This window comes from Pipistrellus kuhlii, unplaced genomic scaffold, assembly GCF_014108245.1.
Source record: "Pipistrellus kuhlii isolate mPipKuh1 unplaced genomic scaffold, mPipKuh1.p scaffold_m20_p_20, whole genome shotgun sequence".
NCBI lineage: Eukaryota > Metazoa > Chordata > Mammalia > Chiroptera > Vespertilionidae > Pipistrellus > Pipistrellus kuhlii.
Genome location: NW_023425516.1, coordinates 9,079,771 through 9,106,210, shown reverse-complemented (window position 1 = coordinate 9,106,210; position 26,440 = coordinate 9,079,771). Strand labels below are relative to the sequence as shown.

The 26,440-nt window shown below is 48.2% G+C and overlaps 1 protein-coding gene across 2 annotated transcripts; it reads right to left on the bottom strand.

The window, feature by feature from the left end:
- KCNJ1 (potassium inwardly rectifying channel subfamily J member 1) lies at positions 1–26,190 on the bottom strand. Of its 2 annotated transcripts, none has more exons than XM_036449584.2 (2): positions 25,982–26,190; positions 1–1,784 (listed from the first exon to the last, which is right to left on the bottom strand). In XM_036449584.2, the coding sequence occupies exon 2, from the start codon at positions 1,761–1,763 to the stop codon at positions 645–647; it is 1,119 nt and encodes a 372-aa protein (XP_036305477.1). In that variant the 5' UTR covers positions 1,764–1,784; positions 25,982–26,190; the 3' UTR covers positions 1–644. The 2 variants fall into 2 exon arrangements, with proteins under 2 accessions (XP_036305477.1, XP_036305476.1); XM_036449583.2 differs by lacking the exon at positions 25,982–26,190 and adding an exon at positions 4,213–4,364.
- Between the last annotated feature and the right edge of the window lie 250 nt (positions 26,191–26,440).

Sequence of the window (26,440 nt, the reverse complement as noted above, 5' to 3'; positions counted from 1 at the left end):
AAAATAAATAAAGTGACTTATTTCTTATCAGTAGAATGAAGACAAGAATATGTTTTTTTTTCCCTGATCCTATATAAAGCTCATAACTTCTTTAAGGAAACTTTTAAAAATACCTTATTTGATCTCATTAAACTGATGAGACTTTTGTCTGTTTCTATTAACATTGCATGATTTTAAATAATCATATTCAAGTGAGCTCCCATGACTTCTATATTCTAGCTCCCTACAAATACAATGCATGATCTACTGCACTAGCCTTGTAGAGTCTTATAGAATCACGGTTATGGAGTTCAGGGGCATTGTGCTGGGGCTGTGGTCTGCAAACTGTGGCTCGCGAACTACATGCAGCTCTTTGGTCCTTTGAGTGTGGCTCTTCCACAAAATACTACGGCCTGGGCAAGTCTATTTTGAAGAAGTGGCATTAGAAGAAGTTTAAGTTTAAAAAATTTGGCTCTCAAAAGAAATTCCAATCATTGTACTGTTGATATCTGGCTCTGTTGACGAATGAGTTTGCCGACCACTGTGCTGGTGAACTTGAGTGGCTTTTGTCTGCTTTCACACCCCCACATTGTTGATCGCTTCATCATGCTGCTAGTAACTATGTGTGTTCGAAACTTGGCTTTCCTTGTGTTGAAAAGCTGCTGCTACATCTTAGTGTCATCTGTCTCGTTGACTTCTGACAAAGTGAAGTTGGGGTTGTCATAGCCTCTCTTCATCTTGGCCCTGGCATCCCTCTCATTGTAAAGGCACATGGCACAGTGAGGGGTGTCCACTGCCACTGTTTTGCTGAAGTTATGGAAATCCACTCGGTATTTCCCTTCCTTGGTCTTGGACACGATGGGAGCAAATCGGTAGCCCCAAAGCACCTCTTCTGGGACATAGGATGTCCGGACTTGGCAGGTGGCGCTGGTGGACTCCACAGTGCCATCTAAGAACACCACTAACTCAAAGTCCTGCTGGAGGAGTGTTTCTGCCGCCATGTCGAAGAAGGGGCTGTTGTGATCAATGATGTGGTAAATGGTTAGTGGGGAGATGAAGAACAAGTTTTCATTTCCGGCATCAACGATGAAGTTGATATTGGTCTGGTCCAAAATAATGGTCTCTCCCTCAGGAGTGACCGTGGTCTTCAGAAGCTTCCCGTAGATGTGACTGCCAATGAGGAGGCTCTTCCGGAGGTTGGCCACTCGGATGAGGAGACACAGCTTCCCGCCCCGCTTACTGATCACGGCATTCTTGCTGAAGGTAATCGTCTTTGCACGCTTTTTGGGTCTGGAGATCTTGGCTAAAATGGCGCCACACATGAAGGAATTGATGATGACTCCGAGTATAGACTGGAAGATGAGCAGGAAGATGGCGGTGCCGCACTGTTCAGTCACACACCTGAATCCATAGCCAATAGTCACTTGTGTTTCCAGAGAAAACAGAAAAGCTGAGGTCAAACCATTAATGTTGTCCACGCAAGGGGTGTGGTTGTCCGGTGGATGGAACTCGGGGAGATCTTTGTGAATATAGGCCACAGCATACCACAGGAGGCCAAAGAGGAACCAGCTCCCCAAGAAGGCTGTGATGAAGATGGTCATCTTGTACCTCCATTTGAGGTCAAGCACCGTCGTCCAAATGTCCACAAAGAATATAAACCTTGTCTGCGCCTCCACGTTGCCAAACTCTATGTTGCACCTTCCATCTTTGGAAACCAGCCTTGTTCTTCGCCGGGGATGCCCAAAAAAACGAGTGACAAACCATTTCCGAAGATATTTGAACATTCTTTCTGTCAACACCTTGATCTGAGAACACATCAAAGAAAGGCAAACAAAATAAAATTGTATTTAGAGCAGCAGTGACGTGCATGACACCCATAAAGAACTACCTGTTTATGAAAAGACATTCCAAACAATCTGGATTACTGACCATTTGGCAAGCTGACAAGTTTATTCTGGATGCCACAATTCTATTTTCAATAGAAACTTTCCACCAGAAGGCCATATTGCTTCAATATAAAGAGGAAAACTAACCCAATGAAAGAGAATTGGAAAGAATCTAAGAGAGTTCCCAACCTTAATCGCACACAACCTTTAAAAAGTTTGTGATAACCATCATGACCTGTACTCTGATATTTTTATATTATTCTTTAAATAAGTTCTCCTTTAAAAAAAAAAAAAGTAAAGTTAGGTTTGGGGGGATGAGAAGAGATAAAGCAAAGCAATTATATGCTTATATGCATAGCCCATGGACATGGTATGCAATAGAGTAGTGAAGACCTAAGGAGGCGGTAAATAAAGGTTTGGAGAAGAGGGGGGTAATGAAGGGGGGAAATGGAAGATATCTGTAATACTATCAACAATAAAATATATATTAAAAATTAATTTAGCTTTATATTAAGTAAAAATATCCGTGAAAGCAGAAGCTTGATGCACTATTTACATTTTTTGTAATATATAAAAATAAGTGATTATGAAATAAATAGCTCACAAATGTGTCCTGCTAGAGGCATATACATATCAATAAATAAGAATCCTGATTTGATTCAGTTCTCTCATTTATTAAATGAAGGAACTGAGACTCAGATAATCCCAATGACCCATCCAGGCATGTACAAAGCGGCAGGAGAACACGGAGAGCATGAGGGTCCCTGCTGGTCAGTCCAGAAGAGCCTCTTCCCCACCGCCTCTCAGTTATGAAACACTCTTTTCTAAAGTTAAATTTCCCTGAGACATTTTCAGAGAAGTATTAATCAACTTCCTTTTTGTGTTAATGCGGGGCGCTGTTTAGAGCCCAGTTCCTCAGTATAGTTTGGTCAAGTCCTACCATCTGATGGCAGAAGTTTTCTCAATGCCTCTGCAAACCTGTTTCTACTCTCTCTTTGTGGTATGCCAACACCCCCCCAAAAGTAATATGGTGGTCACCAGAAATCTCTCACACATTCTTCCCTGCTCCCAAGCTAAAGGACTGGGAGCTCTGACTTCAATTCTAATACTCTGTGAGGGTAGGATCGTGTTTAACTCACTCTTCCCTAGCTGTTGGCACAGTCTATGTCTTACTATTTAGTATAAAAACATAAATGAAATAAGTCAGTGAATGAATTAAACTCTTCAACTGCTATCTGATCAATGGTTTCTTATCGATGACATTATTTTGACTTCCGTTTTATAGCAAAGAATGAAAGGGTTTCCCCCTAAACAGCCAATGATGATGACACCTGGGGACATAAACACAAGAAAGACAACCTTAGGCGTACCTACTGCCACTCTAAGCTCGTTCACCATGGTGACCCATGTCTTCGTGATATTTTTAATCAAATGCAAATAAGTTTCTAAAATAGATTTCAAAACCCCCTTCAAAAATGTGTTTATTCATACAAACTAGGAAGCGAAACCAACTCAGTGATAAACTTCAAACAAAACTGATATTCCACAGTTTCTTGCTCATGATTTTAGACCAGGTGAAAATACAAGCCAACAAACCAAGTAGAAGTGGTGAAGAGAAAATTACAGCTGTGGTGATTTGAAATTCTAAGGACAGGTTCTAAAGATTTATATTCTTTTAATGCTATGAAGAGAACAAACAGCAGTGCCTGCCCACATCCCACCCAACTTCAAGTCCCCATGAGTATTAGGGGATGGTCCCAAATTGGATTCATGGAGGAAGACATGGGCTCCTTCTTTCCCATGCTCTCCCCTTTCTCTGCACACACAGCCTTTCACCTTGCTTACATTCACTGGGACTGTCTCCCTTTCTCAGGTTCATGGTAGTGCATAGCGTGTCAAAAGCTCTTCATAGAGTGGCCCTCACACAAGATATTAAATTCTAAAGCCAATTTTTATCAATTGAATTCACATTGTCTTTGAAATACATTATCATTTCCGAGATGACTCCTAACATACCAGCTTCTGGGTTTTCCCCCTGCAACCCTTTTCCAGTCTCTCTTAAAGTCATGGTCTGAGAGCAGGTAAAAATACAAGAAGCCAACACCAATTAGAAGTGGTTAAGAGACAACCACAGCTGTGGCAATTTGAAATTTTGAGGACAGGCTCATTTCACTTTGGATGATAAAGAATATTTCTGTAGAGTGAATAGTACCCCTTGACCTAGCTCTCAGATAAGTTTGGGTTTCCATGCCTATATTGCTAATAAAATATTGTCCGCCTGGCCTTGCAAAGAGTTGAAACAACAGCAACCAGCTTGTGATGCTTTCCCCAGATGGTTCGTACTCACCTTCATCCTAAATATATTCTGACCTGAAGCATCCATGGCTGGGTAAGGCAAGGAAGTGGTGTTGGGAGCTGGCCTCTGGATGCAGGCTGATTTGTTTCAGACCCAGCTTAATAGAGTTTATTCTTTCGTCCGTGGACGGATGCTAATTTGTACTAGCTTGAGAACACTCCAATTGGATAGTTGTGTGGTATAACCAAGGCAATTGTTTATTCTCAGACCGAGCCCCAGCCTGGGTATGTATTTTATCTTTTGAAACCTCACATGGCTTGAATACCGTCATGCTAAGACATGACAAGCCGCCAGCTGAGGTCCCTGGGCAGCAGGCATGCTGTGTTCCGACATTTCTCTCCTCTCCTTGCCACGCTCGGTGGCTCCCCTGCTGTGTCGCCCAGGTTGTGCCCAAGAACTTTGACCAAAACAATTAGTTATCCTCAATTTCCCAGACTCACCCCGAGATGGTGAGACGTCCAGGTGTTCCCAAAGATACAGGTGAAAACATAGACACAGGTAAGTACATATTTGTACTATGAAGGTAAGATCACACCAGAAAGCAACAAGATACCATGTTAATCTCTCTGGACAACAGACCCCGTTACGTAAGAAAGTGAAATTTATAAGCAGCCTTTATTGTTGGGTTTTTTAAAAATAAAATCTGGCCTTTATGAAAGGTACTTTTCACATATACCATTTATTTATTTATTCAGAGAGTGAGAAAAATTATACCTAGAGAAAGCAAGACTACAGGATAAATTCATCCTTTGATCAAAGCCATCCTTCACACGGCAGACCCCAAGGTATGCAGCACACATCCAACTTTGCTTAGACAGTGGCATTTAACCCAACCACAGACAAAGCCCATATGTATTTTTTAAACTATTGGTTGATTCCAGATTGGCCCTGGTGTCTGGGTTATGTAATACCCACCGATTTTAGGTTACTTTCTATTGAGATCAGTACATCTTAATGGCAAGCAAAGGGCTGGATATTAGCTAATATTTACCAAGGTATTCGGATTGGCCCGGCAAAGCAAGTGAATGATTCAAAAAATTCAGCATTAGCTTTCTGTAAACAGTCCACTCTCAGAAAATACTTTTTGTAAGCTTTTCAAACATTGAGTGTATGCTCATCATGCTGGATTTCAAAGACAAATAGAATTTGGTTCCTGTTCTCAAGGGGCTCACAGTTGAATGGGAACATGAGCTCCAGAAATCGGCTGTTGCAACGTGATTGGTCCCTAAAAGACCTCTGTCAGATGGGTATCCATCCCCTGCTAAAACACATCAACTGACAAAACACTCATTGCCTTTATGTATACATTCATGTATTTGTCTACTATTACCAAACACTGATATTTAATTCTGGAATATGTACCAGGTACCATGGTAGACACCAGGGAATTATCCTGTGGAAGTTTCCAGTCCAGTGTGGGAGTAAGAGATGCAAATGAACTGGGGAAAAACAACAATCAGTATGATACCAACCAGGATAGAAAAAAGTGGGAGTGATTTAGGGGGGAACCTTATCTAAGGGTGCTAAGGCCTAAAGATGGCATTTGGGGATACTTAGTAGGAACTCTGTACATGTGTGTTGACTGAAGATAAATCAATTAATCAATGTGTGCATAAATGTAATGAATTTGTTGTCACTATGTGGCTCCTGACAGATATTTTAGGAGAGACGTCCTGTGTCTTCTTTTTTTTTTTTTTTTAATGTATTTTATTGATTTTTTTACAGAGAGGAAGAGAGATGGATAGAGAGTTAGAAACAGCAGTGAGAAAGATTGACCAGCCACCTCCTGCACATCCCTACCTGGGATGTGCCTGCAACTAAGGTACATGCCCTTGACTGGAACCGAACCTGGGATCCCCTCAGTCTGCAGGCCAACACTCTATCCACTGAGCCAAACTGGTTTCAGCTAGGTCCTGTGCCTTCTTAACTAATATAACCGAGAAAACACTCTACTTATTGAACATCAAACCAAGATGGTCACAGTACCTGCTCTCAAGTTGCTCCAGATTAAATACATCAATAACTACAGTACAACAGGTGTACCACCCTGAGAGGGTTGAGAACAGGGTTTTAAAAGCAGCCACCAAAGAGGAGACCCAATAGACTGGGTGGCAAGCTGATACTCTTCAACACACCTTTGCTAGGAGGATAAATAGGTGCCCTGACTAGGAGGTCTTCCTGTTTTCTATGAAAACAGTCTCAGGCTGTCGGAGGATGGCTACCCAGCTGAATTTGCAAATCCTCAGAGCCCCAAGGAGCCTCAGTCATCCAGTCCCCCCTCCCCTCGAACTACCATTTTAATATCTGAAACCTATAGTTGGCAGAAGGTGTCATGTCCCATTTTCTCAGTAATTCTGAGACAAGTTAATTCTGATGCCTTTCGCACTATTAGGCAGTTCACTTGGGGTCAGCCTGGGTTCTTAAATAGAACTTGGCAAAGCTGGTGGAAACAATTTTCCTGGCCTCATGGGCATGTAAAGGGGCATCTGAACCTCAGGACTCTGCCAGCCTAGATTGGAGAATCCACTTTAGGAATAGCCCACCCTTGGCTTGAGTGTCTGCTCATGCCTTGTCCACCAAAGAACCCCAAGTCTTCTGTGTCCAGGGTGGGGATGCCACACAGGCCTTCCTGGGCACCTGGCTCCATCCAGAGAAGTGAGTTTGGGAACAAGAGCCAGGGAATCACAAGATCTATGGTGTTGGTACTCTCCCAAGGCACACTACGTTCTGCAGGTGCCTCTGGAGCCAGCTGGTCCAGTAGCATCAGCTGGATAACTACAGAGGTGGGCTAACAGTGGATGGGAGACCTGGTCCAGGGTGTTCATAGCATAGGCCATAACCAAAGGCAGCATGGCAGAGTGGAAGGAACTCCAGCTCGAGGACTCACAGACATGGATTTGAACCCTAGTTCTGTTACTTAATGACCAGGTGGCCTGATCAGGCCACTTAGCCTTCCTGAGCCTCAGTTTCCTCACCTGTGAAATGGCTATAATACTTTCAAAGGTGTGTTTTCAATGCAATCACACATGTAAAATTCCTAAAACACAGAGATTGTACAATCAATAGTAGCAACTGTTATTAATTCAGAAATTGAAGCTTGGGGAGCAGTGTAACCAGGAGTCACTGACCCAGGCCATTTAGTGTCTGGTATGCAGGGTCACATGGGCTGTGGCGATGACAGCCAAATGAAGGAAAGACTTCTAAGAGAAAGTGACCAACGTTGTGACAATTCATCCATGTCTATGGCATCGGAGCCCAGTGTGGAACAGAAGATCTGGGAAGGGCAAACATGTTTATAGAAAGGTGTTTTCTATAATCAGGCAGAAGCCTTCTCTTGGAGAGGTGAAACAGGAGAGAGGGAGAGAATTATGGTTGGCAAGGCTGAACAGAGGCGTGGTACGCAGGGCAATGCTGTTCTCTTACATAGATATTAACTGGAAATTTGATGGCATCACTGATAAAATACAAATGCCTGCTGAAAGGAGAAAAGCAGCTCTGGCATCAGAGAGCTAGCCTGGCACCCTCACTCAGTCTTGGTGTCCTCCTGTTGAACACACTCTCACAGAACATCAACATCAGAAAGACCACTCCACATTCACATCTGAACCCAGACAAAGAATAAACATTGTCTAACTAATCAAAACAACAAAAATTGTCATTCTGGTTATAATGAGTGGATCGCTGTGTCTTCACCAGTAATGGCTATGGCTTCACACCAAGCTTCTCTCCTTCTAGATCACATGTGTCAAACACAAGGCCCGCGGGCCAAATCCGTCCCGCCAGGCCTTGCAATGTGGCCCGCACCGCGCTGTCATCACTGCACTCCGCTGCGTTTCCATCACAATGACAGTTTATGACTGTTCAGTAAACCATTCGGCCCGCGATTTAGGCTGGATTTTAGATTTTGGCCCCTTCTCTGATTGAGTTCGACACCCCTATTCTAGATAATGAGATTTAGTAGCATAATCATAGAATTGCCCCTATCTCCTGACATGTAACCCAGAGCAAAGTATTGCTTCCTTAAATATTACTCAAATCCCCTACAACCAGCCCAAATTCTATTGCAGTGCTTTCTAATACTCTCTCAGTGAGGTTCCCCATGGTTCCTCAAAACCATTTTTCATGCCAATTGGTGAGAACCAATTTCATTCCCTTACTTCCAGAAGTCACACACACATATGTGCATACTTTGGTATGTTTGCTTTTGCATCAGGATGTAAAGAATCAAGGAAACAACCAAATTTAAATACAAAAAAAATCATTAAAATGACTTAAAATTTTCAAGTTCAGTTCTTAAATTCTATCTAGCTAACTTGTCTCCCAGGGCCATTGGTCATCCTGAGATGATTATACTCTCACCCCAGAGCCCTGTATCTCTTTATGGCACCTGTATTGGATCCCAATAGGAAGTGTCAGGAGGTGTGATGGCCCCAACAGTGGAGCCTGGGACCTGGTGAAACTGGGCCCAAGCTAGATGTCTGCAGGGTCTTACCAGCCTTTGCTGTGGAGTCAGAAAAACCTGAGCCTTAGAAGCTGACACTCTGTGTGTACTTTCAATATTGCTTTTCTATTGTCCTTTATCCCTGTTTATAAAAGTATTTAGCAAATGCTAGTTATGCAAACAAGGACCAAAAGGGGGTACTTCCTCTCTGCCTGATTCCAAGTTTTAAAGCAAGAGCAACACATCCGTGGGGTGGTGAGAGCAGAGTGAGGGAGCCCTAGAAGCCATGAGACACTCACAGAGCTGGATCTACTAGACTTCTATTCCAAAGACTTCCTAAGAATTCTTCTCTTCTAAGCTTCAGGAGTTCTACATCAGACTGAGCCAGAGTTAGGATAAGAGAAGGCAAAAGTGAAAACGTGCAGCTTAAAATGATGAAGAGAAAGATGATGGCTGAGAAAAGTCTCTAGAGAGTGTGAAATGACAATGAAACATGCCTTGGAGAGCATCAGTACCCTGCTCCCAGCAACAGCAGACCAGCGCCCCCTAGAGCACAGTACAAACGGTATCCCCTGGAGCTGTGGAATTACACACCCCTGAAAGCCAACGGTGTGAGCAAGGCACAAGTGCAAAATCTCCTACATGCATTAACATATTTAATTTTCACAGCAACCCTAGGAGGTGGGGAGCTGAGATTCAGAGAAGGTAAGCAATGTGCAGAGGTCACAAAGCAGAAAGTCAAAAGAGCTAAAGATCTAGAAGAATCTAGATGGGCCTGAGAAGCTCTTGCTTTTTGAGCCCTCTGGCATACTCAAAGTAGTTAATAAGCAATGTGGAGGGAAGGAAAACACTTACTGGAGAATGGTGACTTTCCATATGTTTTCTTACTCAATGGAGAGATCATAGGAGGTCAAGAGCTGTCAAAAGACCAGACCTCTTCTAGACACTGAACCTGAAAGGTCTACATTAGTGGAGATGGGATGGGTTTCCAGAGACAAGGAAGAGCATGAGCAAAAGCACCAAAAAAAAAAGGGGGGGGGGGTGAGAACCCCCTGGAGAGGGCACAGAATCAACTGGATTAGATCCGAGGGTATATGTTGGAAGAGAAGGTCACGGGCCCCGATAGCATGAGAAGGGCCTTCGAATGCTAGACAGAGTTCACCAATGGTAGTTATGCTTAAGGAACTGGGAAGCAGCTGAGGAGGCAGCTGCAGATGTTGTTCTGTTGAGCTCTGTGCTTACTTTGGAAGCTTCTAGAGATCGTCCTGGCTTGAACTTATTGGAGTTATGGGAATGCCCGCTTCCATTGGGAGGCATCTATAGATATGTACCGTGCAGTTACTGATTACTGTGTTGTGACGGTGATGCCTAGTGTGGGAGTGTGGGAGGGTAGGGCAACTTCCCACTAGCAGAGGCAAAACATCCTGGCCTGGAGTCAGTCAGCTGGGCAATATTCATTGAATGCCAAGGTCAAGCATAAGCAACAGACAGGGGCTATAGAGACAAGAACACGTTGGCCCAGCCCTGCCTCATACCAACCATAGAAACTTGGGCGAGTGGCTCTGCTTCTCTGAGCCTGCCATGCGTGCTATTTCCCTTGCTGGGAACACCTGGTCCTCTACTCTCCCCTCCAGACTCACGCCTTGGTTTCAACTGAAAGGTCGTTTCTCAGAAAGAAACTTAAATGTCAGTTTCTCAAAGAGAAAGGAGTGACTGACCACCCATCCCCATTTATGTTCAAGTCCCCTCCCTCCCATACAATATTATACTTGCAGCCCAGAAATGAATGGATTCCATGTGGACTTGAAGCAGTGAATATACTTTTCCTGTGTGTCTGCAACAAGTACACTCTGTTTTTAAGAAAGCATTCAGCATTCCATGCTTTGGCAACATATCAGATTGGGGAATAAGTGAGCGAATGCTATAACTACAGGCACTGGGGGGCCAGGACTCATGATGCCTTCCCACAGCTAAAGGAACTGTGGCAGGGTAGCCCAGCTTGGAGGGCATGCGAAGTGTAGGCACAGGGCACCAGGTCCTTGTGTTGGGAGGGGATTCTGAGTGCCTGCTGGTCAGACCCATGTTCTAGCTCAGTGTTCGGCAAACTCATTAGTCAACAAAGCAGCAAACTGAGAGCCACAGTTTGCCGACCACTGTTCTAATGATATCTGAAGTTTCCTGGTCACAGCCCCATCAAGGGGCCCACTGAGCAGGTTATTAAAAAGTGGGTGTTTGGGGTTTGAATTTGGATCAGCCCCTTACTAGCTCTAATCCTCAGTACTACATAACTTCTCAGTGGGCCCATTTCTTTCCTTTTTTTAAAGATATTTTTATTGATTACAAACAGGAAAGGAGAGGAAGAGAGAGAGAGAAACATCAATGATGAGAGAGAATCATTGATTGGCTGTCTCCTGCACACTCCCTACTGGGAATGGAGGCTGCAACCCGGGCATATGCCTTTGACTGGAATTGAACCCAGGACCCTTCAGTCTGCAGGCTGATGCTTTATCCACTGAGCCAAATCAGCTAAGGCTCAGTGAGCCCATTTCTTTATCTGAAAAAACGGGAACCTTCATCTCTATCTTACAGATAGGCAGAAAGAATTGAGACAGTCCTTGGACATGGAGGTGAGTGATCAAGCTATTAACACCTTCAGTAATACCACCAATGTCTCCTTCAAGCTCCAGCCGTGCATTGCATGAAGGATCCGATCACGTCATCATCTGCGGTGCCTTGAACTTGGGCTGCTCCGCACCAGTGTCCAGGCTGCAGTCACTTTCCAGAAAGGCCCCGGGAAGGGCAGGGCTCCAGGACCAAGTCCGGGCAGTGGATTAGCTGGGAAGCTGGTGTTCCTACCGGTTCTCCTGCTTTGCCTCGGGGGTTCTGAGGGTCAATGATTACCAGCGTTGGCTTGGGTCCTGCCGAGCCTCACAGGTGCATTAATGGGGCGGCACGTCCACCACTCTCCCATGTCCAAGTGCTTTCTGAGAAAGCCCCGGAGGTGTGGGGAGCAGAGCCAGGAGTCTCGGTGACCCTGTGGTTCCATGCCACAGAGCCGGCCTGGAACCGAGGTGGGTCCCATAAGGGGTGCCTCATTTCAGCGGGCAGAGCTCACCCAGGATGCCCTCCTCAGAATGGGGTGCCCCTGCGGAGACCTGCCATCTGGCTCCTCACAAGGCTGGCCAGCGACTCCAGCAACTGTTTTGGAGCTGTTCTTTACTGGTGCTCTTGTCTGCCACTGAGTCAGGAGGGTGAGCAGGACAAGGGGGCCCCCAAACCCAGACCTTAGAGCCACAGGGTGAGGTTGGGGGGAGAGACAGGGCCAATGTGAGCCCTCCCTGAGACCTAGCTCCCCAGAGAAGGCAAGTGGAGCCTTCAGCAGACCTGTGACGCACTTTCCCTCATTCCTTTCATCTCTTTTGACTCACTGGTGTATATCATGACCCGGAAAGCATGAAGCTAAATTCCACATTATTTCCCCTGATTTTGCCTTCTGTCATAATCACATCAAAAGAAGGTTTTCTGTCTGAAAAAATGTAATTCAGCCTCTCCGAGCGGCAGTTTTTCCATAATAAATTGGTGATTGCAATGCTTATTTGTAATGATGATTAAATGGAAAATGCATAAAAAAATTATACAGAAGTGTTTATAGCAGCATTATTCATGCAGGAATAGCCCCAGAGCAGAAACAACCCAAGTGGCCATCAACGGATGAGCCAAGAAATAAAATGAGGTATACACAGGATGTCCCCCAAAATGTAAACACACATTGAAGGATTATAAATTCAGTGTTCATTAACATAGAGTTCATTTTCAAAATTAAGTGAGCAATCAGCTGTTAAAGTGTGTATACATTTTTTGTCACTCCCTATAGATACAATGGGATATTATTTGGCCATAAGAAAGGAGTGCTCAACACGGAAGACCTTAAAAACCTTGCGCTAAGTGAAAGAAGCCAGATATCGGATTGCTCCTTTTGTACAAAGGCCTACAGTAGGCAAATCTATTGGGAAAGAAAGATAGATCGGTGGTTGCCAAGATGTGAGGGACGAAACAACCTGGGGAAGGAGTGCTAATGGGTATGGGTGCTGCTTTTTGAGGTGATGCAAATATTCTAATACTGACTGTGGTGGTCGTTGTGCAACTTTGTGAATATGCTAATGAACCAGTATTGTACATTGAAATGGGTGGTGGGTTTATGGCATGGGAATTACTACTATCTCAATACAGCCGGTGCAGAAAAAAGAGCCCAGGTAAAGTTGCCTACTGCATAGAAGAGAGTCAGCAACCCATGCCACTCCCTCCCACCCCCCAATTCATCCTCATCCCTCTTCTTCGTGTCTTAGTCCTCATTTCCTCCTCTTCCCTTTCTACTTCTCCCTCCAGCACCAGCCAGAAGCACAACCCTAGGTTCTTGCTGGAGCCTCAGCTGCACTTGGCACCTCCCTCCTGTAGCCAGCCGCCACTGTGTCTAGAGGCACCACCACCAAAATGATTTTCTTGGACACACAAGCCTTGGTCACAGAAAGCATCTTTTTGCTTGTCCTCTCTCTTAAACAGAAGCTCTGCTAGCATATGGGGCAGCGTCTCTTCTATCAGCATCTCGGGAGACATTCTTCTTCCCACCTGACCAGGTGGTGATGGGCGGAACCAGTGAGCAGAGCGTGGACACTTCTCAGCATCCACCTGCACTGAGTTCCAAGGGGGAGAACTGTGCACAATGTGACCCCAAGCTGGTAGTGCCAGGGTGAAGCCCCATCTCAGCTCTGCCCACTCTGACCTCTTTCCTCTGGGGCCAGAGGTCAAGCTAAAGTCAAGTGCTTGGGAGCCAGGTGAGCGGTTCCCCAAAGCAGAGCAGGCCGTTAGGGTCACAGACTATCTCTAGGATGCCCTAAGGGGGGAGGGCAGGAGGGCATTTATGTGGCCTTGACCCCATCCTGCTGCATACAGCCCCAGCCTCCTCTTGACCTCCCACATTCGCTCATCCTTCCGTGGGAACTCAATTTCATTCTCTCTCTCTCTCTCTTTCCTTCAGTATAGGTTTTAATTTTTTAAAATTCTATTTTATTGATTTTTTTTACAGCGAGGAAGGGAGAGAGATAGAGAGTTAGAAACATCAATGGGAGTTATCGGTCAGCTGCCTCTTGCACGCTCCCTACTGGGGATGTGCCTGCAACCAAGGTACATGCCCTTGACCGGAATCGAACCCGGGACCTTTCAGTCTGCAGGCCGACGCCCTATCCACTGAGCCAAACTGGTTTTGGCTTCAGTACAGGTTTTAATTTTTTTCTAGCATTGTGTTCCTTGCCCATAGCCCTTTTCCTGTTCCTGGGTCAGTGATGTCAATCATCCAGTTCTTCTTTAAACAGATCTCTCTGAGTCTCCCCACTACCTCAAAGATAAGCCAGATTCCATGGGACCATTTCAAACCTCACATGCCCCCATATCACCCTCTCCCTCCCCTCCTCCCCCCAGGAGAGATGAGGGGCAGGAAGCCTGATTGGCAGACAGCTAGACAGAGAGCTGTGTGAGTCCGTAGTCAGGACTCCTCCGGGGAAGAAAGAAAACCACCCACTGTGTGTTCCCAGGGCTTTGGCCCTTTCCCAAAGCAGGGCTAGCATGCTTCTGAACCAGGCCACTAGCATGAGCAAGACAGAATGTACCAAGCAGCCCGCCCCCCATCTCTCTGTTCAATTGCCCCCCTTAAACAGAGCCTCCTGGGACTCATACACGCCATGGGGAGCAGGCCCGACCTTATTAAGTAACTAATGGCTTGGGGCTGAAACAAAAGTCTAGCAGTGTCCTCTGTGGCACTAATTCCTCCAAAAGGCGCCGAGGCCCGTCTACCTGGGGAATGCGTGCAGGCGCCCCGCAGTCTGGCCTGGGCACATGGGCCAGTCTGGCTTGAATTCCAGCTCTGCTGCTGGTGGTGCGTGACTGAGCAGGCCGCCTGCATCCTGCAGAGCTCACTCCCCAATATAATTGATTAGCCTGGAAAACAGAACAAACTGAAAGCCACTATGAGATGTTAGTGAGCAGACAGGACCCTGGAGCTCATGGTGAGTTATGTTTGCTTTTGGGAGTCTGGGGGCGGTGGGGGGATGAGGGGGGTGACTATCTTTTTGTTCTGCTCACACCTAAGTTTCACTTTTCCTCTTTCATACTCCCAGCAGCTGTACCCTTTTCTTTTTTTGTTTGTTAAGTATATATTTTTATTGATTTCAGAGAGGAAGGGAGAAGGAGAGAGAGATAGAAACATCAATGATGAGAGAGAATCATTGATTGGCTGCCCTGTACACGCAACCTGGGTATGTACCCTGACTGGGAATCAAACCCATGACCTCTTGGTTCACAGGTCAATGCTCAACCACTGAACAATGGTACTGGTTGGGCAATTGTACCATTTTCAATAGAGCGGTTATCTCCACATCCTCCACATCCTCTGGGCCTGCCATGGTCCCTCTGGGCTGCCCTTGGCCTTATGGGGGAAAAAAGAGAAGGGAAGGGAAGGGAAGGGAAGGGAAGGGAAGGGAAGGGAAGGGAAGGGAAGGGAAGGGAAGGGAAGGGAAGGGAAGAGAAGAGAAGAGAAGAGAAGAGAAGAGAAGAGAAGAGAAGAGAAGAGAAGAGAAGAGAAGAGAAGAGAAGAGAAGAGAAGAGAAGAAGACCACCAGGAGTTGTAAAGAGATGAACAATGGTCTAAGCACTGATCAGAATGCTGGCCCCTGGGCACTGGGGGTGTGGGGTCTGCACTGTGGGCAGTGCTGACCGAGAGAACGTCACCACCGAAGGCCAGCAGTGGGGCTGGCAGAGCCAATGTTGGGCTCACAGGTGTCTTGGAGGCAGAGAAGGGACAGGATGTAAGATGGTAGAATGTGGCTTTAAACCCAACTCCTTCCACTCGCCCACAGGAGAAACAGCTCTGCTTCTCTGAACCTGGCTGCTGTCCATCACAATGGAAACATGGAGATAGTACCTGCTTCCCAGCATGGAGACGGGGTCCAGCAGAGGCCCCAGCATGGGGAACCTCCATATGGCAGCCCCTTCCTTGCTTAGCAGGGCTGACAAGCCCAGATGGAGAGCCAGCCAAAGGATGAGCTGGCATTTGGAGGAAATGTGAATTCTCGGGTCTGGATTTGAGCAGGCAGCTGGCTCTCCTACCAGACCTAAGACAACCTCAGAAGTGCCTTCCTGAGCTGCAGAGGAGATGCAGAGAGGGGCGTAGCATCCACTCTGGCAGATGCCAGGCCTTGGAAAGCAGCCTCTGCCTGCCTACCCCAGTCTTCCCTGGCTCTCCCCCTAGACCCTCTGCAGGAGGCGGGAAGAGGGGGAACTATGGTCTCCAGGCAACTATAAAGGAGATGTGTAAGGAGCACTTTGGGTGACCATGAAGCCCAGAGAGAGACCTCTTTGTTTATATGGCTGCTAGGGGGAAATTAACAAAGGTGGGGGCCAGGCTGAGGATCAGAGAGAAGATTGCTCCTAAAACGACGAGATTAGGTTAGACCACGAAGATCCAATTGTGCCAGACCGATTGCATTTCCTGGGAGGTCAGCGTGACCAGCCTTCCAGACCCAGGGCCAGCTGGAGTGCAGGGCTTGACGGACTCGGCACCATCCTTTCTCTAACGGCTGGGAGCAGGGGTTCCGGCCCCAGGAGCTCTGGGCAGGTGTGAGAGATGCGCCCACCCCTGACACCCCAGGGCAGCACATCCTGGGTTGCAATGCCTTCTCTGAAAATGTTTTCTTAGCACCCTCTTCATTTCCTTCTGAGCGCTTCATGCAGCATGTGTGATCTTTATTTTGTTGAGCGCAGGCCGTCCTCGGCTCGGGAAGGGCCACCACCAGCCCCTCCTTCAAGTGCAACCTGGATTCGGTCCTGGTTGTTTTCCATCAGCAAGTCTGCCTGCACCTTCTGCAAATAGACTCAGAATCTCTCTGCCCTCCTCAGTCCCTCTCCCTGCTGCCACCTTTGTCCACAGCATCCGGCTTGTTCTCTGTGACAGAATCACCGGCTCATGGACCTCTGTGCTGTCTCCCTCCTCCCTAGGAACAGGTATTCAACCTGTACATGGAATCCTGCTGCTAACTTAAAAAAAAAAAAAAAAATATATATATATATATATATATATATATATATATATATATATATATTATTGATTTTTTACAGAGAGGAAGAAAGAGGGATAGAGTTAGAAACATCAGTGAGAGAGAATCATCGATCAGCTGCCTCTTGCACACCTCCTACTGGGAATGTGCCCGCAACCAAGGTACATGCCCTTAATTGGAATCGAACCCGAGACCTTTCAGTCAGTAGACCGACGCTCTATCCGCAGAGCCAAACCGGTTTCGGCCCCGCTGCTGTCTTGCTAGCTTCTCCTGCTTCCCCTTTGCCCTTGTGACCTCGAGGCCCTAGGTAACCTGGGCTCGGCCGCACTCCCAGCCCCAGCTCATCTCGCTGTGCTCCCACCAGCCCTTCGGCCAGCTGTTTCTCCCTGCACTTCTGTTCCTCCCTGGGGACTGCCCTGCTCCAGGTCTCCCTGTGGCTGGCTCCTTTAGTTCTCTTGGGATTCGGCTCCTTGTCACCTCTTTACAGGCCTTTCAGCATCTGATCTGAGGTGACACCACCGCCCCAGGCAACCCTGACACTCCGTTCGTTTCAGCTTCTGCCCAGCTCTCATCAGATGTCATCTTGGGGTTTGTTTACCTGTTTACTGTGCTCACTTCGTGTCTAGCTTCCTTCTGAAGAATATATACTTCAGGTAAGCAGCCCCTTGTTTTCCTCTGACTCCTCAGTAGGAAATCTAATCTACAAATATTTTTTGATTAAATGAAACTTCACGTCCTCCCGGGCTGCAAGTTTCACCAATGCACAGACTTAGTCTGATCTGTCCACCACTTTCTAACAAACACCACCCAGGAGGCCTCAGTTGTCTGTCTAAAGAGAGATGGAGGCCCGACTAGCGTGGCTCCATGGTGGAGCATCGGCCTATGAACCAAGAGATCCCAGTTCCATTCCCAGTCAGGGCACATGCCTGGGTTGTGGGCTTGATCCCCAATGTGGGACATGCAGAAGGCAGCTGATCAATGATTCTTTCTCATCACTGATGTTTCTATCTCTCTCTCCCTCTCCTTTCTCTCTGAAATCAATAAAAATAAATATAATAAAAAAGAGAGGCAGGAGAGAGAGAAGCTATTTTCCTATAAGTTGCAGCTGAATATGTTTTCATTTGCTTATTCAATTTACAATCAAATGGACGATGGTCTGAGATGTGGCCAGTTCGTGGAAGCTAACACCACTAATGGTGACAGAGAGAGGATTGCTCCTAAAACGGTGAGATTAGGTTAGACCACGAAGATCCGATTGTGCCAGACCGATTGCATTTCCTGGGAGGTCAGCGTGACCAGCCTTCCAGACCCAGGGCCAGCTGGAGCGCAGGGCTTGACGGACTCGGCACCATCCTTTCTCTAAGGGCTGGGAGCAGGGGTTCCGGCCCCAGGAGCTCTGGGCAGGTGTGAGAGATGCGCCCACCCCTGGCACCCCAGGGCATCACGTTCATAAGCACCCATTGCATTTGTGGGCATGTCCTCTGCTTTTTAAGTCAAGCTTAAGTTTCCTGCCATTTGTAGTGGCACATCCATCTCACATATTTCGAACTCAGGATGGTGTTTGGAAATGTGTCTGAGAAATATGTGTGCTTCTGACCACTGGTTCCCATGATCACAAAACTACCCATTTTAAGCCTTTCTTTAATTAGCAAAGGGTTTAAGTGTTTTCCAACGTGCAAAAACAGCTAAACCATGTGCCAAAGTTCAGAGACACCGAAAGACACGGGGGTAAAACAGAGAGCAAACGGAGAGCGAGGGAGGGAACTGGGCTTAGAGAGGTTGGGTGGCTTATATGAGGCACAGCTGGGAGGGGAACCCAAGGGATACGGGTCTTTCTACCACGTGTCCCTAAAGAGGTGGCGGGTGGATGGGTGACTTCCGACCTAAGGGAGGGGAGGAAAAGCAGGAAGGCTGAGGGAAAGGACAGGCCTCAACCTCCCCCCCCCCAACCCCCACCCCTGGTTTTGCATCCCTCTCTTCCCCCCTTTGTTGTCCTTCTGTCGATAAATATTTATGGAGAGTCTGTCACCCGCTGGGCTCTGTGCTCAGAGCTGGGGACACAGCATTAACAAGATTGCTTTTCGGGGAGGTGGAGAGAGCAAGACAGATAATTAAAAGGAACCAAATAAACTCAGTGATTCTAGATTGTGATAAGGGCTAAGAAAGCCACAGTAAGGAAGGTGACCTTGAAAAGCATCAGTGAATAGAAGGGCACTGGGTGGCCCTGATGGTGGGGGTGGCAATGCCAAGGTGAGAGAGGGCAGGCTCGGGGGGGGGGGGGGGAGGGCTCAAACTCTGACTCTGCCCCCTCGCCAGCCTGGGTGGGTTCCCCACTGACCAGTCCATGGACTGAGCCCTTGCAGGCCCTCCCTTGGTGCAGGGATTTTCCTCTCTGGGACCTGGGGGCCATGTTGATGGGCCTGCCTGGAATTGTTTGAAAAGCAAAAACAGCCCAGCAGGTGTGGTCTAGCGGTTGAGTGTCAACTTATGAACCAGGAGGTCAGGGTTCGGTTCTCAGTCAGGGCACATGCCCAGGTTGTGGCTCGATCTCCAGTGTGGGGTGTGTAGGAGGCAGCTGATCAATGAGCCTTGTTCAATAATGATGCTTCTATCTCTCCCTCTCCATTCCTCTCTGAAATTACTAAAAATATTTTATTAAAGCTAACACATGCTATGCACAATGTCTGGGGTTACTTCCATTAATTCCACGGCAGGGAGGGACAGCCCTGGGGGCAAAGCCAGCACCGTTCTGTCCATGCCCTGCACACAGGTTCCCAGTCTCAGCAGCCTACATGCCCACAACTGACACCCTTTCCCTGTGAGCCTGCCCCTGCCTCTCCACACCCCTTCAGGCCCAGCTTCTCCCCATGTCCAACCCCAAGTCTTACGCTCAGATTTGCCTCTCCTGTCCTCCTGTCTTCAGTAAGCACGAGGCAGCCAGGCCTTCATGGTCAGAGAGCCATGTAAGCCCATGACCTCAAGTGATGCCTGTTTCCTGCTTCACTTCACGGTCCCTGCAGTCAGACCGTGGGAAGGAATGGGCTGCTTCTCGCCTTGAGCGCTGGCCTCCCCAGTGAGGTCTCTCCCAGCACCAGGCTGGACTGGGCCACTCCTCCTCCCCACACCTCTCACCCCTTTCCTCAGCATCACAGGACACTTACAGAAGCATCCTTGTCTGTGCAAAGCCACCACAGGCTGTACAACATCAGCCAAAGGCAGGTGTATATGAGCAGAAAGGGCAATAAAGTCCGAATCTTGTCCACACATCCCCCCACTCACCCCTCTGGGCCTTGGCTGTGGGGAGTGTGCATACTGATGGGAAGGAAACCTTGAGGCCTCACAGGATGGATGTGGACAAAGGATTCGCAGACCTGGCCCAGGTAAGCCTTCTTCTGAGTGACTCTCGGGACTTCCCTTCTCCTCTCCATCTCCAGGGATGGAGGAGTTGGGAGGAAAGATGATCCTTCTCTCCTCAACCACCCCATCCCGCTGGGGCGGCCTGGGAAACAGACTGGGTCAGAGAGACCCCGCAGGTAGAATGTACCTGTCACTCCCGCCAGTCCTCCCAGTGAGATGGAGACTTCCGTAGAGTAGGGACTGTGTCTTCACATATTAGCACAGCCTGGGCTTCCCCACGGTTTTCTAAGTGCCCCAGGGATTTATCTCTGAATCCGACTCAAGTCCTATCTATGCCACGAGTAATTCACCAACTGCCCGCCTTCCCAGCAGCATTGGAGGACCCTGGTTCCATCAATGGTCCAGTGTGCCTTTCGACCTAGGACTGGGACCACACTTCTCTCTCCGAACACCTCATCCCTGGGCTTGGGCTCCAAGGGGTGAAGTTTCAGGGAGTCCTTTCCCATCAGAAGCTCAACAACAATTACTCATATATTCCCAGTTCCATGGAACTCTTCAAGGACAAAGAGCCAAGCTGGGTAGAGCCAGCAAGTGGCCAAGAATGTAATCAAGGGCAGCGAAGCATGGACCTTCCCCTTGGGGCAGTCACCTGAGAGAGCGGGCTGTTCTAATTGCAGAGACTGTATTAACCTGTTGCTTTCAGCGGGGCTGTGTTGCCCATTTGAGTCTGCTCCCCGGGGACAAGTGGCATGGGGACAGGCCCTGGTGGACACGATTCCTGAATGCCAGCCAAGACACACGGGTGCCCATGCACTTGTAAGAGAGGGAGGGAGGGTCAAGGGCATCAGGACATTCAAAAGGACTTGAACTTCGAGGCTCATACTCTCCCAGAGCATCAACGGCATCTGCTCTCAGAGGGGGAGGTGGGTGACATGCGCCCAACAGAAGCAATGTTTACCAGGCTTGGTAACTGCAGGATGGAGCATGGCAGGCAGGGGCACGTGCGTGAGCACACGGGAATGGATTTAGGAAAACACCAGTCTTCGTGGAGTGATTGCTCCGAAGAGATACTGGTGAATTCGGGTTTCTATCTTTCCTCGAGTCCTCGAGCAAGTCATGGGATTTGTCTAGACCTCGGTCTCTCCACCTGTGCAATGAGTGAGCTGATGAGCCCTTAGAATGACTGCTGGACAGTAACCCCAGTGCTCTGCATTTTCATGGGATGATGTTGGGTTGAATTTTTTTCTATGAAGATGCTGAGCCCTCTGTAAGAGTTTTCGGGGAGCCACTGCTTGGGGTGCAGCATCTTTGGATTCCCAACAGCTCTGAGGGGGGCCCTTGTCTGCGTTCTCTTGCTGCTTTCTGCTATTCTTTTCAAACAAGGCCAGGAGTCCCGTGTGTATGGGCTTCTCTCCCGGTGTTTGCTCATGCATTCTGACAAGGTAATGGCCAGGATGGCAACATTCAACCTCTGAACGTCCTTTATAATAAACCCGGCAGAGAACCAACTCCAGTGACCCCTTTGACCTTCAGGTTGTTTTTGTTTGTTTGTTTGTTGGTTTGTTTCTGGTTCACTTTTCTAGGCGACTCCCACCTGTCTATCTCCACTCTGATTTTTCCCTCATCCCTTTTTTGGGAGAGGCTTTGTTTTGTGTTCCCAATGTCCACACACTCCCTGCTTGCTCAGAAAAATCTACGAGAGACATAATCCAGCCAACCATTTTCTGCCATCTAGAGTGTAGTTCATATTATTCAGGAGTCATGCATATTCCAGGAGACAGCGGACTGAGAATGGCTCAGGCCTTCTCCTTTTTGGCTCTACACTGAGTCATCACTGTTCTGTGCTTTCTTTGTTTTGTTTTGTTTCTTTTTTCTTCTTCTTATTTTTAAATATATATTTTATTGATTTTTTTACAGAGAGAAAGGGAGAGGGATAGAGAGTTAGAAACATCAATGAAAGAGAAACATCGATCAGCTGCCTCCTGCACTCTCCCTACTGGGGATGTGCCCGCAACCAAGGTACATGCCCTTGACCGGAATCGAACCTGGGACCCTTCAGTCCGCAGGCCGATGCTCTACCAGGGGTCTTCAAACTATGGCCCGCGGGCCACATGCGGCCCACAGAGGAGTCTGATCCGGCCCGCCAGGTTTTTTGGGCAGTGAGCGCAGCCGAGGTGTTACAGTAGGAATTAGTAGTTCATATAGTCCGGCCCTCCAGCTCTCTGAGGGACCGTGATCTGGCCCCCACTTTAAAAAGTTTGAGGATGCCTGCTAGCCACTGAGCCAAACTGGTTAGGGCTTATTAATATTTTTTTAAATCCTTACCCAAGGATATTTTTTCCACTGATTTTTAGAGAGAGTGAAAGGGAGGGGGGAAGGGAGAGAGATAGAGGAACATCGATGAGAGAGAGACACATTGATTGGTTGCCTCCCACCACACCTCTAACAGGAGCTGGGAACATGCCCTTGACTGGAAATCAAACCCGAGACCCTTCGGTGGGCCGATGCTCCATCACTGAGCTACCCAGTCAGGACACAGTTCTGTACTTCCTTTCCTCAACCTGTAAAATCAGCATGATCTTAGTGGCCCCCAAGCGTATACAGATGGCTTTCTCTCAAACCCCTTCTCAAGCGGCCCATCACCCCCACTTTGGAAAATGCCCAACGGCCATACAGAAGAGCGAGGTGGGAAACAGGAGTCTTTAAAACTGATTGCTGTGGTCAACCGCCCTCAATTAATTATTGAGCAGACTTTGCTTTTTGTGCCAACAAATGCACTCACAGTGACTTGAGCTAGCAACACAATGCGTATTCTGGCGTTCTGTCTTCTCGGGCCCTATAGCACTAACAGCAATGTGGCTAGCGTGGCTCCTCTGAAGTAGGTCAGAAGCTAAACCCCAAAGTGCTGACTTTTCCAGATATTCTGAACTGCGTGATCGAGTTTAATATTTTAAGAACTCTTGCCACATCTGCCAAGTGGAAGGGGGTATGTGTGGAGGACACTGGGGTCTGACAGAGGCGCGGCTGCGGCCCAGCGCTGCCTCTTTCTGCCTGTGGGACTTGGCTCAGCTTCCTCAGCTCAGAGCTCCCCCAGTGCGCCTGAAGAGGCGCCATATGGACAGAGACACTGACACCCTCAGCCTCATCTAAGGTCTAGGCACTCAGGGGAAAGAGATGCATGCGCACTGTGCTGAAAATTCCCCTTCTGCCCTAGCCAATGTGGCTCAGTGGATAGAGCATCATACCAGGGAACAAAGCATCCTGGGTTTGATTCCGGTCAAGGGCACATGCCTGGGTTGCAGGCTCCTCCCAGGCCCTGGTCAGGGCGCATGCAGGAGGCAACCAATTGATGTGTTTCTCTCACATTGATATTTCTTTCGGTCTTTCCCTCTCTCTTCCACTCTCCCTAAAAATCAATGGCAAAATATCCTCCGGTGAGGATAAAGAAAAAGAAGAAAAAGGCTCCTTCCCCCGATATGCATGCATTTCAAAGGTGCAGAAAAGCAAGTGGCCGTGGGCTTGTTTTGGAGGAGGCGGCAGCTGAAAGCTAGCTCACTGCCCCACGCAATCCCTGACTCCCCGTAACATCCGGGGACTATCTACTCATCTCACTGGGGCCAACAGGCCATGGTGGATATGGGAGAGGAGGACCGGGGTCAATGCAAAGAAAATGCTCTTTTCCATTCAAAGCTTGTTCATCCCTTGGACTTTGGAGAAGCTTCCTGAATGAGGTCACTCCACTCTCGGGTGTGTATTTCAGGACCACGCTTCATCCTAGCAGCCAGTCTGCCACTGGATCCTGTGTGTTCTGCCTCCTAGCAATTTCCTACTTGGCTTCCCCAGCAATGGTCTACCTTGTGCTTTGCAGACAAAGCAACCTTTTAAAAATAGGACCTTACCCGGTTTTCCACTACCACCAACCTCCTTAGCATCGAACACAAGGTCCTTCATGGCATGGCCTCGCTCTTCAGCTTCTCCTGTCTCATCTCTCTTCATCCCTCCCCGTGCCTCCCACCCCCAGCAAGTATTCTTTGTACATGTCACACTCTCTCGTGCCTCCGTGCTTTTGTAAATGCCATTTGTTTGTTCTAAAATGCCCTGGCCTTCTGCCCCCACCAGGCCCCATCCTGCCTACTCTGAGATTTTAGGATCAGACTTCCATGAGGTTGGCCGTAGGCAATGTAGGATGTCCTTCCTGTGAGTGCAATGATGCCATCATGACTACATTGAAGTATAACAGCCCCATTCATCACGGTGTTTACCCTGCCAGGGTCAGAGCCTATTTCCAGAACATTCCCCCTAAACTGTAACTGCTAGGAAGACTGGGGCTCTTCTATCATGGCCCAGGAACTAGAGCAGTTCCCAAAACACAGCGGGTGCTCGTTATAAGTTTGTTGAAAGGAAAATGAAGGAAAAACCCTGCATGAAAAATAATAGCATCAATAGAAGGATAATCAGGAAGAGAAGAAAGACAGTAGTCATCCTTAGCGTCTTAAATGGTAGAACCAGGAGGAGTGAATGTTGGGGTCAAACTCAGAATCAAAGTGCTGAGACACCTAAGCCATCCAGTGGGAACTCTGAGGCGTTAGGAAACCTGGGGTCAGTGGAGGCCAGGGAATGGGAAAAGGCAAAGCATTGGAGACAGAGTGGAACCTCTGGGAACCCTCTGAGCTGTGAAAGGTCCAGGTGACCTAGTAACCTAGCCAAGAAAATGAACTGCTGAGCCAACGACAGGGACGTGCATGAGAAACCCCGAGTCTGAGCTCCGCGGAGCAGAGCATGCTTGGCAATCATAGCGCATCACATACTTTTCACCAAGTGCCATCAACAGCCAGCGCTCCCAGAACACCCACAAGTGACTCACTCACTGTGCTTCTTTACAACTTCATCCCTACACCCCCCTCTCTCCAAAAAGCTCTGCTGCTGGCTCATCCCTTCCCAGATGCCCCTACCCCATCATTCCTGGGAGATCTTAGTGGACTTAGTGCAGCTACCTTTTCACGGAACAAGGCAGAGTAGGACAACCCTGTAGGACAACCCAGACCGCACTCATGTCTGAAAGGCACCCACGGCCGGGCTGTGTACATCCTCGCCTACCACGGCCTCCTTACCACAGTCACTATGTCCCGCTCCATTCTGGATGCTCCACTCAAGGAAAAAACACACACACATTTTCTCCTTCAGCTTGCCATTCCCAATAGACACACTTCTTTGAACCTACAAGACAGACGTGTTGGGAGAACGAGGCTCCGAGCCTGCTCCTTCTGGGGCTCACACAAAGCAGAGCATAGAACAGTGGCATTCGCTGTCCCAGCAGGATTCAGGGGGCTGAGCAAATGTTGGGAAATCCAAATGCATGCACTGGGCATCACGCAGCATCACACAAAACGAAGGACAGGCATTTTGACGGAGGCCAGTGAAATGTCTTAATAACACCTTGCGCCCAGGTGAGTCTTAAGCCTTTTCTCTACTAGACCCCACCGATACCTGAACCCTCCCCCTTACCCATGGAAAAGGCCTGAGAGAGGTTCTGCTATTATTCAAGGTCTTGCAGCATTGGGAGATGCTAGCAGGGACAGCCGCTCTACCTACACACCCGTGTACCACCAAGAAGAGAGGAGCTGGCACCAGGCATGAGGCAACCAGAGGCTTCAAGGGCCCTTCAGCTCAGGGCTGGGAGAGGAAGCTCTGGGCTCATAACCCACATGGGACCAGAGCATCCCGTGAGTGAGTGAGTGAAAGCCAAGCCTTTACCCCCCTGGGAATGTTTCCATTTGAGATGGTAGAAAAGGGGCTACCTTTCCAGCGGAATTAATTCCTTTCTACAAAGGGGCACCGAGGCATTTCACCCCCTTACCTCATGGGCTGCTTGAGTAAATATTGAGACAAAAACTCAATGTCTTGGTCCCCGAGAAAGCAGCTGGGTCCTTGCTGTGAGCAGGTCCCTGGCACTTTTGATCCGAGAAATTGGGTGTCCCAGGCGAGGGTGCCCGAGGCCCCGTTGGTTTTTATGAGCCTGTGGGTCAGCTCGGACTGGCTGCCTACTCATCTGTATGCAGCGGCTCTCAAAGAACACAGTTTACTTTGGAACCGGATCCAACAGGAGTAGGCGTGGCAGTAAACCAGAGATGTTGAACTGGGGGGGGGGGGGGGGGGGGTGTGACACTAATTAAGAGAGATTGTTGGGATTGTTGATGGAGCCCTGACTTGGAGTCGGAAGCCCAGTTGGCTCAGGCTGGCCGTGTGATGTTGAGCCCACATGCACCAGGGCTACATGCTCCCACGTCGGGCCATTGGGGATCCCCCCCGGAGCCCC

Excerpts from the sequence above, each read along its gene's own strand:
- KCNJ1 (XM_036449583.2), bottom strand. The coding sequence starts at position 4,248 with ATGGATGCTTCAGGTCAGAATATATTTAGGATGAAG. Across the intron at positions 1,785-4,212 it reads AGAATATATTTAGGATGAAG|ATCAAGGTGTTGACAGAAAG; the intron begins GTGAGTACGAAC and ends ATGTGTTCTCAG.